Source organism: Drosophila rhopaloa, unplaced genomic scaffold, assembly GCF_018152115.1.
Source record: "Drosophila rhopaloa isolate 14029-0021.01 unplaced genomic scaffold, ASM1815211v1 contig_115, whole genome shotgun sequence".
Lineage (NCBI taxonomy): Eukaryota > Metazoa > Arthropoda > Insecta > Diptera > Drosophilidae > Drosophila > Drosophila rhopaloa.
This window is the reverse complement of record NW_025334990.1, coordinates 10,613,688-10,626,320: the sequence shown is the minus strand read 5'-3', so window position 1 is coordinate 10,626,320 and position 12,633 is coordinate 10,613,688. Positions and strand designations below refer to the sequence as shown.

At 46.1% G+C, this 12,633-nt stretch overlaps 3 protein-coding genes across 3 annotated transcripts; 2 read left to right on the top strand and 1 right to left on the bottom strand.

Moving 5' to 3' along the window:
- The first annotated feature begins 211 nt into the window (after positions 1-211).
- LOC108048657 (glutathione S-transferase 1-like) lies at positions 212-1,007 on the top strand. The gene has a single exon (XM_017129461.2). It carries the CDS (start codon positions 262-264, stop codon positions 925-927), a length of 666 nt encoding a protein of 221 aa, XP_016984950.1. The 5' UTR covers positions 212-261; the 3' UTR covers positions 928-1,007.
- LOC108048656 (protein immune deficiency) lies at positions 971-2,950 on the bottom strand. The gene is made up of 2 exons (XM_017129460.1): positions 2,192-2,950; positions 971-1,495 (listed from the first exon to the last, which is right to left on the bottom strand). Exons 1-2 carry the CDS (start codon positions 2,843-2,845, stop codon positions 1,334-1,336), a joined length of 816 nt encoding a protein of 271 aa, XP_016984949.1. The 5' UTR covers positions 2,846-2,950; the 3' UTR covers positions 971-1,333.
- A 553-nt stretch (positions 2,951-3,503) lies between these two features.
- On the top strand, positions 3,504-12,498 carry LOC108048640 (vigilin). Its single transcript, XM_017129421.1, has 7 exons — positions 3,504-3,577; positions 4,435-4,510; positions 6,739-6,832; positions 6,892-7,142; positions 7,342-9,195; positions 9,258-10,634; positions 10,769-12,498. Exons 3-7 carry the CDS (start codon positions 6,790-6,792, stop codon positions 11,153-11,155), a joined length of 3,912 nt encoding a protein of 1,303 aa, XP_016984910.1. The 5' UTR covers positions 3,504-3,577; positions 4,435-4,510; positions 6,739-6,789; the 3' UTR covers positions 11,156-12,498.
- Positions 12,499-12,633: the final 135 nt, after the last annotated feature.

Here is a 12,633-nt window from a genome sequence, read left to right as displayed (position 1 = left end):
ATCAGTTGTCTTGGATGAAAATAGAGACGGATCTTTCTGAAAAGCATATCTGTAAAAAAAACACACTCTTTTCGAATAATTATTATGCCAGTCAGGCAAAATCTCAATTACGTCGCTTAACATGACAAGCATTCTATTGCTAAGTAAGGTGTAGTAATATATAGAATTAATTGAATCGTTTGTTGCTTGATCGTAAGTAGCGATAGACGAAGCTTGTTTAGTTTTGAATCGACACCCGAAGCGAGCGGTCACCTAAAAGCGATGGGAAAATTAGTACTATATGGTGTAGAGCCCAGTCCGCCGGTGCGAGCTTGCAAACTGACCCTGGGCGCCCTGGGTCTGCAGTATGAGTATAAGCTGGTGAACCTCCTGGCTGGGGAGCATAAGGGCAAGGAATACTCTCTGAAGAATCCGCAGCAAACGGTGCCCGCTTTGGAGGACGATGGCCAGATCATCTGGGATAGCCATGCCATTTGTGCGTATTTAGTGAGGCGTTATGCCAAGGATGATGCCTTGTATCCAAAGGATTACTTCAAGCGGGCCCTTGTCGACCAACGCCTGCACTTTGAGTCGGGCGTGCTGTTCCAAGGCTGCATCCGGAATATTGCCGCACCTTTGTTTTACAAAAACGAGACGGAGGTTCCGCGCTCCAAGATAGATGCCATCTACGAGGCCTACGACTTCCTGGAGTCGTTCATCGCCAATCAGCCGTTCCTCTGCGGACCGGGATTAACCATCGCCGACTACAGTATGGTGTCTTCGGTTTCCAGCCTGGTGGGTTTGGCCCCTATCGATTCCAAGCGCTATCCCAAGTTGAGCGGATGGCTGGACAGGATGACCAGTCAGCCAAACTATCAGTCGCTTAACGGCAACGGCGCACAGATGTTAATTGACATGTTTAGCTCAAAGATCACGAAGATTGTGTGACTTTGTACTCTACCTTAAAGGTTAGAAATGAGATTGCCTCCGGTTACGTAACAATAAAGCTTCTATTTCTATACATTTTACAAAAATACTTTGAAATGCAAACTCCAAGTGCTGGTTCCCTTTTCGACACAAATATCACATCTTAAAGATAAAACTGGTGTAAGAATAGTTAATGCAAACATTTAGGCACTTATTCGAAGGCTTGGATTAATAAAACAAATATTGCACATATGTATATCGTCGGATAGTCTCCTCTCTTCATTGCTGGATGTCGTCCGGCGGAGGTCTTTGAATCTAGCAAACGTCGGGTAAAGAAACCATTCCCGTCTCTATCCTCCCACAGGCTTGTACAACCGAATGCATCGTTTTCGTTCTGGCATCGTTGTTCTTGAATCCCATTTATCGGCTAGCTGTTTGTCTTGCGTTTCTCCAGTGCCTTCCAAACCAGTTTCATGCGCTGCACGCAGTCCCGATGCTGCGACTCCCATAGCAGCGTGGTGAGTCGACCGACGGTGGCCACACCGTTCTCCGAGCTGCGAACCCACTGAAGCAGCAGCTGGTAAATCACCTGGAGAAGTAAAGAGAGCGTTAGTTTACTGGTTTTAGTTAGGAAATTTAAATGGCGGGTTGTTGGTAGATGTGAGAACAAATCTTTTTTCCAAATGAATATCCAAAAAATATGACTTTAGTATATCACCAAAATCCTCTTATACATTTACCAAAGTTTTTCAAAGTAAAACGTAAATGTAATATTCGTATCTTTTAACCTGCAATCTAATCGCATCAATTCAAGTAATCATATATTAAATGGAAGCAAACTTAGGATAAGAGTATTGTTATAAAAGTAAGTATTATATAAAAGAACAACTGTCAATAATGTAAGCAAATTTAAAATAAAAATTTTAAATTTCTTTAGTTTTAATTTCACTTTAAGATTTTATCAGAATATTAGAACCCTCGCTTTATAATTTCCAAACAAAGAGAATTGACGGTGATAGTAGGATTTGAGTCATAAGAGCTAGATATTCAAATTAAACTAATGCGTCACATAAATCTTGACATACACTTAAGTCAGCTCAGTTTAGTATTACTTGTAATACAAGATTTTAAGTTTCGTCTATTTTTTGGCGAATTGTTGATGGATTTTTACGACTCTAAGAATAGACGGATTTCAGAAGAATTGCATTTCTAAATACGATATGATTAGAGTTCAATTAGATCAATTTTAAATCAGAAAAGTTCGCCATTATTTGACCAAACTCACCTCTCTTATATTGCCATGCATTTGATGGTCGATTATGGCCTGATCGATCTGACCCTCCGACTGACCCAGGTCCCGCATCACCTGCTTCCAGCCCTCGCCCAAGTGGGTGGAGACCACATCTAGGAGACGTACATCCGGTTCCTCCTGAGACTGCATCATGGTCACAATGCTGACTGTTTTGCGAGCGGGATTGGACCGCTGCTTGCCCTCCGGCTGGGCGGCCGCCTCCTCGGTGGCACTGGTGCTGCCCTTGCGCGAACTGCTGGCGCTGAGGTTCTGGTTGATGTTGTAGACAGAGCCAAAATGCAGGTTGCTGGCATTCGAGAAATTCATGACCACCTGTTGCTGGGCGCTGTGGACGTTCATGGTATTGTTCGTCTGGGCATTGCTCACGGTGCCCGGGATATTGGCGGACTGAACCACGTCCATGGAGTTGTAGTTGGGATCACTCAGCTCGCGCAGCACGGATTCAGTAAGATCCGCCGAGGCGGTGGGCGTGCCAATGGAGGAGGGCAGCGCCAGGGCTCCGCTGTTGTTGTTATCTGTCTCGCTGTCGTCCACAGGCGCTGCATCCTTTTCCAGGTGTCCCTCGGGCGGATGTTGCGCCTCCTTGCCGCCAAAGATTGTGGGCAACAGATTCCTGAGCTTAGACATGATGTTCGCTGATAACTCGTCGCGATGGAAGTGCTCTCTCCTCCGGAAATTCCACAGATTGGGGAGTTTTCTGCCTTTGTGATTCTTTGAGAATTGGTGGTGACAAGCCAAGGATGACACTGACTATCGATAGCTGTAAACGGCAGTTGCTGATGAGCGTTTAATTAATCGAATATTTTTTTGTTATCATAACAAATATTATCATTTTACAACGGGTTATATCACATTTTTAAATTTTAGTGGATTTCATTAACATTAATAACTAACTGTATGCAAAACTCGACTTAATCCTGAGCGAAAATATGTGTTCTAAGTTTTTGAGCTCTAATAATTATCTAACATTTTATAAAAGTTAAATATTAAGGATTAGCATTGCTTCTTTGAAAAGTGGGTTTTCATCTATATTGTTTTATTTGTAATTTTAAATTTAACCCGTAAATTGTCAATTATTTTCTATATAGCTTACAGAATATATTTTTTATTTGCCTGTAATACATGTTACTGGAATTACATTTTTTTTCTCGTAGGTTTTGCAGAACATTTTTTTACAACAATTTAGAACATTTTGTTTATCCCCAAAAGCCGGCAACCGTATTGCGTCCAACCACCGATAGTTCGTTTGACAGCTCGCCTGTGCCTGGCAAAGGGCGACAACCCTGCGCCCGCTGCCGCCTATCGCCCATCTCTATTTGCCACGTTCGCTCATGTTCATTCACATTTTACTTGGAGTCGGTAACGTTGAGATCCGCGTTCGTGCGTTCTGCCATCCAATAGAAAGTCTAGGTGTAGATTTAACAAATTCCAGTGCAAAAAGCAACTGCCGATGGCCGGTGATCCGTGCGGCGGTGTTAATATGCCCGGAATTGCATAAGTTACGGCGAGCGAAAGAGAGTGCACACGGATTTACAGTTATAAAGGGCCGGGCGGCGACGGCAGAGCAAGACTGAGAAGAAGAAGCAGTAGCAACTGCTGCAAAAAAAGAAAGAAAATTCGGGCCGCTAATTTTCCTTAAATTTGTGTGCGCTCGGTGAAAAACAACGTGTTTTTTAATGGTTGATAATACACACGGGCGGCGCACTCGCGCTCACGCACACACCCGCAAAAGGCGGCGACTTCGTCCACGCACACATAAAGGGGCCTTAAAATCCCGTGGATATGTATGCGTGCATATATAAGCATATTTGTCCGATTGGAAGGCGCGCGTGCTGTTTTTTTTAACTCCCAATTTCCTAGGGGCGCGGAGTGAAGGCCCCGCCCTGTGCCGGAAAAGAGGATCCACATAACCTTTCACCTAGCAAACATACGGCACTGATTTCCGCATTTCCATACTGGCACACAGTCACACACACACACACGCCCACGCGTTGCTCCACTTTGCCGCTGCCACAAAAACAATTGTCCAATAAGTGGCCCGCATATGTTGCCCTCTCTTCACCCTTCCCATCTCTATGAACTAAAAAAAAAATAACAGACTTTCTATTGGGGATGTGCAGAATGCAGAATAACCGACGAAATGCAGCGTAGGGCATCCTACGATCTGCATCCGCTAATTGCATTAATTCCAACCAATTGTTTTTCGGCTTTTCCAGCAGACACCCAAGTTATCAAACTGGATTTGGTCAAAGGAGAGTAAACTAGGCCGGATTTTTTGGATTTTACAGTACCGTAAGTTGAACAACCTTCGCCTAGGCTTAATTTGCATAGTTTAACATTTTACACAAGTGTTTTGCCAAAAATGGGAAAAATACGCCCAAGTTAGCGGTTCAATGTTGAAAGCTGACTACGTCAATCTTTTCTTTATTTTTTTTTTGATCTTTTTATCGAAATTACAAAAACAAGAATCCATCCGATATGTGCATACCAATTTTTTTTTAAGCTGAACTTTAGCGCATTGTTTTTGTGCTTTGTCTTCATTTGTCGACGTCAGCGTCGCTGCAGGCGTCAGATACGAACGTACATCTGTACGTGCGATGGTATTTGCTATGTAGGTATGTTGCTTGTTTTCGTTTTTTTACCTGTGCCTTCTCGAAAGGTGCCAACACACATACAAACGTACGCCCGAAGAAAAAGAGCGACACAGAAATGTGCAGGCACACACACATATACATATACTATAGCACTCGATCGTTTTGTTGTAGTTGCCGGCTATCATCCGGTTTTATATGGAGCTGCTCCCCTGCTCCGTTAAGTTACTTCGTCAAGCGCTCGCTCTCTCCTTGCCACTCTTCCGCTCTGGTCTCTTCTTTTGACACATTTTTCATGCACACCTACAGGGGCGTCAGCAATGGGGGTTAAACTCCTCCCCGAATAGTTCCAGATACCAGAAATCCACATATTTGTATTACTTAGATTTGTTATTTTTTAAAACAGTTTATACCAATAATAACTCAAACCATTGTACAAAATTAGGTCTTTAGGGGCATTTAAAAAATAGTAAAACAACCATTATTATCTAGGGACGAAAATAATATGTGATAAGTTAATAATTTTTAAATATTTCTTAAAATAAAAAGTGACCTAATAAGCAGTACCAGCTCAAAAAATGTTTTACAATAGTGTCAATTTAAAGTTATAAATCCCTCTTGATAAAAATCTTGCTACCGCCTCTGAGCACACACACACATCTATACAAAGATACTGGCTATAGAGACAACCATACATTTGTTGTTCTTTCGGTGGAGATGAAAATGTAGGCTACGAAACTCGTTGGGCATTGATTTAGAAAACAGCTTTGGTCGAACAAGTGCATGGTCTCCCTCTCCTTCTTTTCTCCATTAAGATCTCTCTATTTTTCGCTCGTACCCAACCTTTCACCCAATCGAAATCTGGCTGATAGCAGCTTATTTCTGGACCTGCATTTATTGCCACCGTGTATGTGCGTAGTCCGATCTCTTGGTGGTGATCGGACGAATGTGCTTATCAGTTAGTTCGGCCGATAGCTATCACTCGGCTCCAGAATCTGCCTGCGTGGCCCACTTATCACCAGCGAAATGCGGAGCCGGGCACTCATCTCGCCGATCCATACACTACGTGGCCTTAGTTTCGTGTTCTGGCGCAGAAAGTCCGTCTAGAAACCAAATCTATTTCGGTTTATCAGCGCCAGAAAATCCATTAGACGCACCCCCTTTGGACACGCACTGTTAACAGTGGAGGCCCACAAAATTAGGTCTTCCAAATTGGATCTGCTTTCCAGCAACAAAGCCATAAGAAATTTCATGTTCATCTGCTAATAAGTGCTTTTGATGAATTATTTATGAACCAATTGGACTTGATAGATTTGATTTTTTTTAATATATTGAAATCGATGTTAAAGCTAATCAATAATCTATAAATTATAATTTTTTAACATATAATAATTTAGTTTATTAATTTTTGAGTCTCGATGTGAATAAAAAAAAACATGTGATTAGCATAAATATACCAATTCAAATGCAAAGGCACCTTATTTTTTAGTAGTGCCTAAAGTTACTGAGGTCACGCCGCATACCCAATGAATTATCTTAGCTCTAATATGCCGACTGTAGCCGAGCAGTCTGTATTTATGTACGTCTGTAGTTCCTTATCAGCGGGTGGCAGCTACATGCGGGTCTTCAGGGGTCGCACTTATCAACCCGTAGTGAGTTTTGGTAAGGCTGTGGGCGACTGACAACAGGAAGAGATGTAAAATGAAGCTAAACAAAGGCTGTATGAAATCCATGTTTGCCGAAATAATGCCCCATTTAACCAATTCCTAACTGATTGATCGACGGACATTCCGATAATCTCCGCAGAAACTTTGTGACTAATCACTGGCTTTATCGGCAGCTGATAAACATGGTTTTTTTTATAGGTCCCCTATGGTGTAATAGTTTTGAGCACTACTTGATAAGATATCTCTATTCTCATACTTTCAGTGTACTGTAAACGACTTGGAACGAAAAAGGACTCTTCTCTTTTTTTAAGTAATGCAAGCAGCAGCAGCAGCAGTGATGGAGGAATCTAACAACGGTGAGTTTTAAATTTAGATCTGTAATATGGCAAGTTCTAATCCAAAAATCATTTTGTAGCAACTACCATCGAGCAGCAACCCATCGCCCTCATCAATGGCCAAGAGCAGGTGTCCAACGAGCAGCAACCATCCTCGCCCACTTCGGTGGCTACGCCCACTAGCACCACTAGCGGCGGCACTGGCAATGCCACCCCCGCCTTCAGCTACGACGACCTGTTCCCGGCTCTGCCGGCAAACACCTCGGCGCCGTCGCAATCCGGAGCTTCCAGCTCGACGTTAGCCCGTGTGACGAGCTCCCAGAAGACGCAGGTAAGATTGTTTATAAACTAAGTGTGATAGTAAAATCTTAATAGATCCAAACTTTTAGAGACACATCATCACCTAAAAAGAAACTTAAAATAAGAAATTTATTTTTACTAATATAAAACTGTAGTGTCATTAATTTTGATTATTAAAAACTATATCAAATACTAACCTCCTTTTTTTTATCAACGCCTTTTCTTCACAGGTTTTGCATGTCCCCTGCGAGGAGCGCAAGTCCACGGAGTCTGAGAAGTTCGGCGAGGGCGAGTCGAAGCGGATTTGCCAGCAGATCACCAAGGAGACGGGCGCCCAAATCGAGATTGTGAGCGGCAAGAACCAGTCGCTGACCTTCCTGATCAAGGGCAAGCAAAGCGAGCTGCTCGACGCCCGCCGCAAGATCCTGATGGGCTTCTCGACGCAGGCCAGCCGGCAGGTGACCGTTCCGCGAGAGCACTACCGTGTCATCCTCGGCAAGGGTGGCCAACGGCTGCGCGAACTCGAGCGCTCCACTTCCACGCGCATCAACATCCCCAGCCAGGGCGACGAGAGCGAGTTCATCACTATTGCCGGCACCAAGGAGGGTATCGCTCAGGCCGAGCAGGAGATCCGCCAGCTGTCCGCCGAGCAGTACAAGAAGTTTGCGGACCGCACCACGGTGCCCAAGATCTACCACCCCTTCATCGTGGGCCCCTACAGCGAGAACCTCAACAAGCTGCAGGAGGAGACGGGCGCCAAGATCAATGTGCCTCCCCAGCAAGTGCAGAAGGATGAGATCATCATCTCTGGCGAGAAGGACGCCGTCGCAGCGGCCAAGGCCAAAGTGGAGGCCATCTTCAAGGAGATGGAGAAGAAGTGCTCTACTGTCAGTGTGGAGGTGGCCAAGGCGCAGCACCGCTACGTCATCGGTCCCAAGGGCTCCACCATCGCCGAGATCCTGCTGTTGACCGGTGTGTCCGTGGAGATGCCGCCCAACGACTCCACCTCGGAGACGATCACGTTGCGTGGACCGCAGGTGGCTTTGGGAAATGCCCTGACCGTTGTCTACCAAAAGGCGAACTCGGTCAAGTCGGTGGAGATCAATGCGCCGCACTGGATCCACAAGTACGTGATCGGACGCAAGGGTGCCAACATGAAGCAGCTGGAGGAGGATTGCCCTAACGTGAACGTGAACTGCCTGGAGGATAAGATCAAGTTGGAGGGCGATCCCGAAAATGTGGATAGGGCCGTTTCTTACCTGTCCGAAATCATCAGCAACTACGAGGAGAACTTCACGTTCGAAGTGATGACGGTCAATCCCTCTTACTACAAGCACATCATCGGCAAGGCTGGCGCCAATGTGAATCGCCTGAAGGATGAGCTTAAGGTCAACATCAACATCGAAGAGCGCGAGGGCCAGAACAACATTCGCATCGAGGGACCCAAGGAGGGTGTGCGGCAGGCGCAGCTTGAATTACAAGAAAAAATCGACAAACTGGAAAACGAAAAATCGAAGGACGTTATTATTGACCGCCGCCTCCACCGTTCCATCATCGGAGCCAAGGGCGAGAAGATTCGTGAGGTAAAGGACCGCTACCGCCAGGTGACGATCACGATACCCACACCGCAGGAGAACACCGACATCGTGAAGCTGCGCGGCCCCAAGGAGGATGTGGACAAGTGCCACAAAGACCTGCTCAAGCTGGTCAAGGAGATCCAAGAATCGTCGCACATCATCGAGGTGCCCATCTTCAAGCAGTTCCACAAGTTCGTCATTGGGAAGGGTGGCGCCAATATCAAGAAGATCCGCGACGAGACTCAGACCAAGATCGATCTGCCGGCCGAGGGCGATACCAACGAGGTGATCGTTATTACCGGCAAGAAGGAGAACGTGTTGGAGGCCAAGGAACGCATTCAGAAGATCCAGAACGAACTCTCCGACATTGTCACCGAGGAAGTGCAGATCCCACCCAAGTACTACAACTCGATCATTGGCACTGGCGGCAAGCTAATCTCCTCGATCATGGAGGAGTGCGGTGGCGTATCCATCAAGTTCCCCAACAGCGACTCCAAGAGCGATAAGGTATGTTATATTAGATCGACAAATGGTAGTTCCTCTTATTAATAATGCCTTTATCCATTCAGGTCACTATTCGCGGTCCCAAGGACGATGTGGAGAAGGCCAAGGGTCAGCTCTTGGAGCTGGCCAACGAAAGGCAGCTAGCTTCCTATACCGCCGAGGTGCGCGCCAAGCAGCAGCATCACAAGTTCCTGATCGGCAAGAATGGCGCATCCATTCGCAAGATTCGCGATGCCACTGGTGCCCGGATCATCTTCCCCTCGAACGAGGACACCGACAAGGAGGTGATCACCATCATTGGTAAGGAGGAAAGCGTGAAGAAGGCCCGTGAGCAGCTAGAGGCAATTATCAAGGAGTGCGATGAGGTCACTGAGGGCGAGGTGGTCGTCGATCCCAAGCACCACAAGCACTTTGTGGCCAAGCGCGGCTTCATCCTGCACCGCATTTCCGAGGAGTGCGGCGGTGTGATGATCTCCTTCCCCCGTGCCGGCACCAACTCCGATAAGGTTACGATCAAGGGCGCAAAGGACTGCATCGAAGCTGCCCGCCAGCGCATCGAGGAGATTGTCGCCGATCTGGAAGCCCAGACCACCATCGAGGTGGTGATTCCTCAGCGCCAGCACCGCACCATCATGGGCGCCCGGGGCTTCAAGGTTCAGCAGGTGACCTCCGAGTTCGATGTGCAGATCAAGTTCCCCGATCGTGATGCCACCGAACCCGTTGAGGGTCTGACCAACGGAGGTAGCGGCGAGAATGGAGGTGACGAGGGACAGGAGGGCGAGCAGGAGGCGGAATCGGTGGAGCCGGTTCGTCAGTGCGATGTTATCCGCATTACGGGCAGGATTGAGAAATGCGAGGCCGCCAAGCAGGCTTTGCTCGATCTCATCCCCATCGAGGAGGAGCTGACGGTGCCTTTCGACCTTCACCGCACCATCATCGGACCGCGCGGTGCCAATGTGCGCCAGTTCATGTCTAAACACGATGTGCACGTAGAGCTGCCGCCCAGCGAGCTCAAGTCGGATGTGATCAAGGTCTCTGGAACGCCCGCCCACGTGGCCGAGGCCCGCGAGGCGCTGGAGAAGATGATCGAGGATTATGAGGCCGATCGGGCCGACCGTGAGCTGCGCTCCTATGTTCTCCAATTGGACGTTGATACGGAGTACCACTCGAAGCTCATTGGTCGCCATGGCGCTGTGATTAACAAGCTGCGCGCCGATCACGACGTCAACATTTCGCTGCCCAAGCGCGACGATCCCAATCAGCGCATCATCTCCATCACCGGCTACCAGGCTAAGGCCGAGGCTGCTCGCGATGCCATCCTGGAAATCGTCGGAGACCTCCAGACCCTCTATCGCGAGGTCATCGAAATCGATACACGCATTCACTCCCACATTATCGGCCATCGCGGACGCACTATTCGCAAGGTCATCGAAGATTACAAGGTGGGTTTCTAATGTATGGAATTAAGAAATTAATTGGAGGCTTTTAATTTTCTTTTAAACTGAAAAACAACTAGAAAACTTTTTGGTTTTCCATGTATTATTTCTTTCTAACAAGTTTTTTCTTTCACAACCAGGTGGACATTAAGTTCCCCTCTTCCGACGAAGCTCAAAGCAACCCCAATGCCGTGACCATCATTGGCAAGGAGGAGGACGTTGAGAACGCCAAGGAGGTGCTGCTTGGCATGGCCGAGGACTACGAGCGTGACTTCTTGGAGAACTTGCCGCCATCGCCGCAGCCCCAGACGGTCGGTGCCTTCCTTTCTGGATCGGGATCTGGATCCGGCGCTGGAGGTGCCAGCGAGAACGGTTTCGTCATCAAGGACGCGCCGTGGGAGAAGCAGAAGCAGGCCAAGAACCTGACTGCGCCCAACACTCAGTCGCAGGAGGATTTCCCGCACTTCGCTGCTAGCGGGGCTCCAGTGGCCACGCCCATCACTTCCGTGTGGGGCCCCAAAAACTAAGGGTATCGGGCCGAGTGTCCCGATCGCCAGCAGTAGCAGCAATACTACACGTCGGGGTGCGCCGGGGATCGGAGCTGGAGATGGAGATGGAGCTGGAACTGGAAATGGAACTGGATAATCGGACAGTGAGCGGCAGAGCAGTGACAGTCGTGCGGACGTCTCTTTAGTCGAAAACTAGTGTCAAAAACATAAGAAAACGGTATAGGTTGTCTCCCAGGAGCTTTTCTACAACGCAATTTGTGCAGGTTAATTGAAAACAAGAATGACATAACAAGCAACTATTTTTGTATGATTTGATACAGGATCAATCAACACACACAAATATCCCACTCACACACAACGACACATACACGCTCACACACATGAAATTGCATTTATACAAGATATATAGAATACGAGAATCGAAACAGACAACTGACTCACGCCCCCAGTTCCGTTCCCCGATGTGTTGGCTAAACCCCGGCCACTTTATACATACAACACTTAATTGCCAATTTCTTTTTATATAACCATTCTTCATTGCAACACATAATATTCTAATTAGTTGAAGCTCCCTAAAAGTAAGCAGAAAGTTCAGCAAAATGGTTTGTTAATTGAATTGAAACTGACTAGCGAAACGCGTTCAAGAACGAAAGTAATTGTAAGCATAAAATGTTAATTATTTACATTTACTCCGCTGCTCCCAATCTAATTTTGATCCCCCCGTTTTGATTATACCATACTCAGATCTTTCGTTTTCGGAATTTCCATTTCCCCTTTCCCAATTAAGTGATTATTATGATTTATGCGAAAGTAAATGTTAAATGAACGTTGATTGTATTGTAAAAACGTTTCTTACGTTGCGGGGCAAGAGTGGAAGTGGAGATAGCAATTTATTTGAACAGCAAATATACACCTTACTTATACATTAATTAACCCCTGTTTTCGGCACGTCTGCTCCTGCTCCCAAATCCTCCAGCGTTATCCTTTATACACAGCCATGATACCGAACCCGAAACACAAAAACACACACCACACCAACCCTATTCACATTTCAAAATGAGTACCAACATTTTAATTTTGTGCAATCCCCTTGATTTATATTAAATTGTTTTCGACTTATGTTTTCCACTTAACTAACTTCGTATGCGACGCGGTGTGGATTGTCTAAAAAAAAGATTTGGAACTCTTCCAGTACTTTGTACGAGTATCGGGTGTTGGTTTTTCAGTTTTCTCGACTCTACACCGCGCAATATCTGACAGTTGAAACACAAAGTATGAGAAAAATTTTTAATTTTTTACTATTACTATTCAATAAAAACAAAAAACCATATAAAACCAATAAAAAACGTAAACAAATCGTATCTTTTAACTATGTTTATTTCTTCTGTTTCACTTTCGTTTTGTATTTGGATTGCTTCTGCTTCAAAAAAACCAAAAGATAACACCAAGAATAACAGACCTGATATTGTAAATTTTTAAAAATATACATACATATT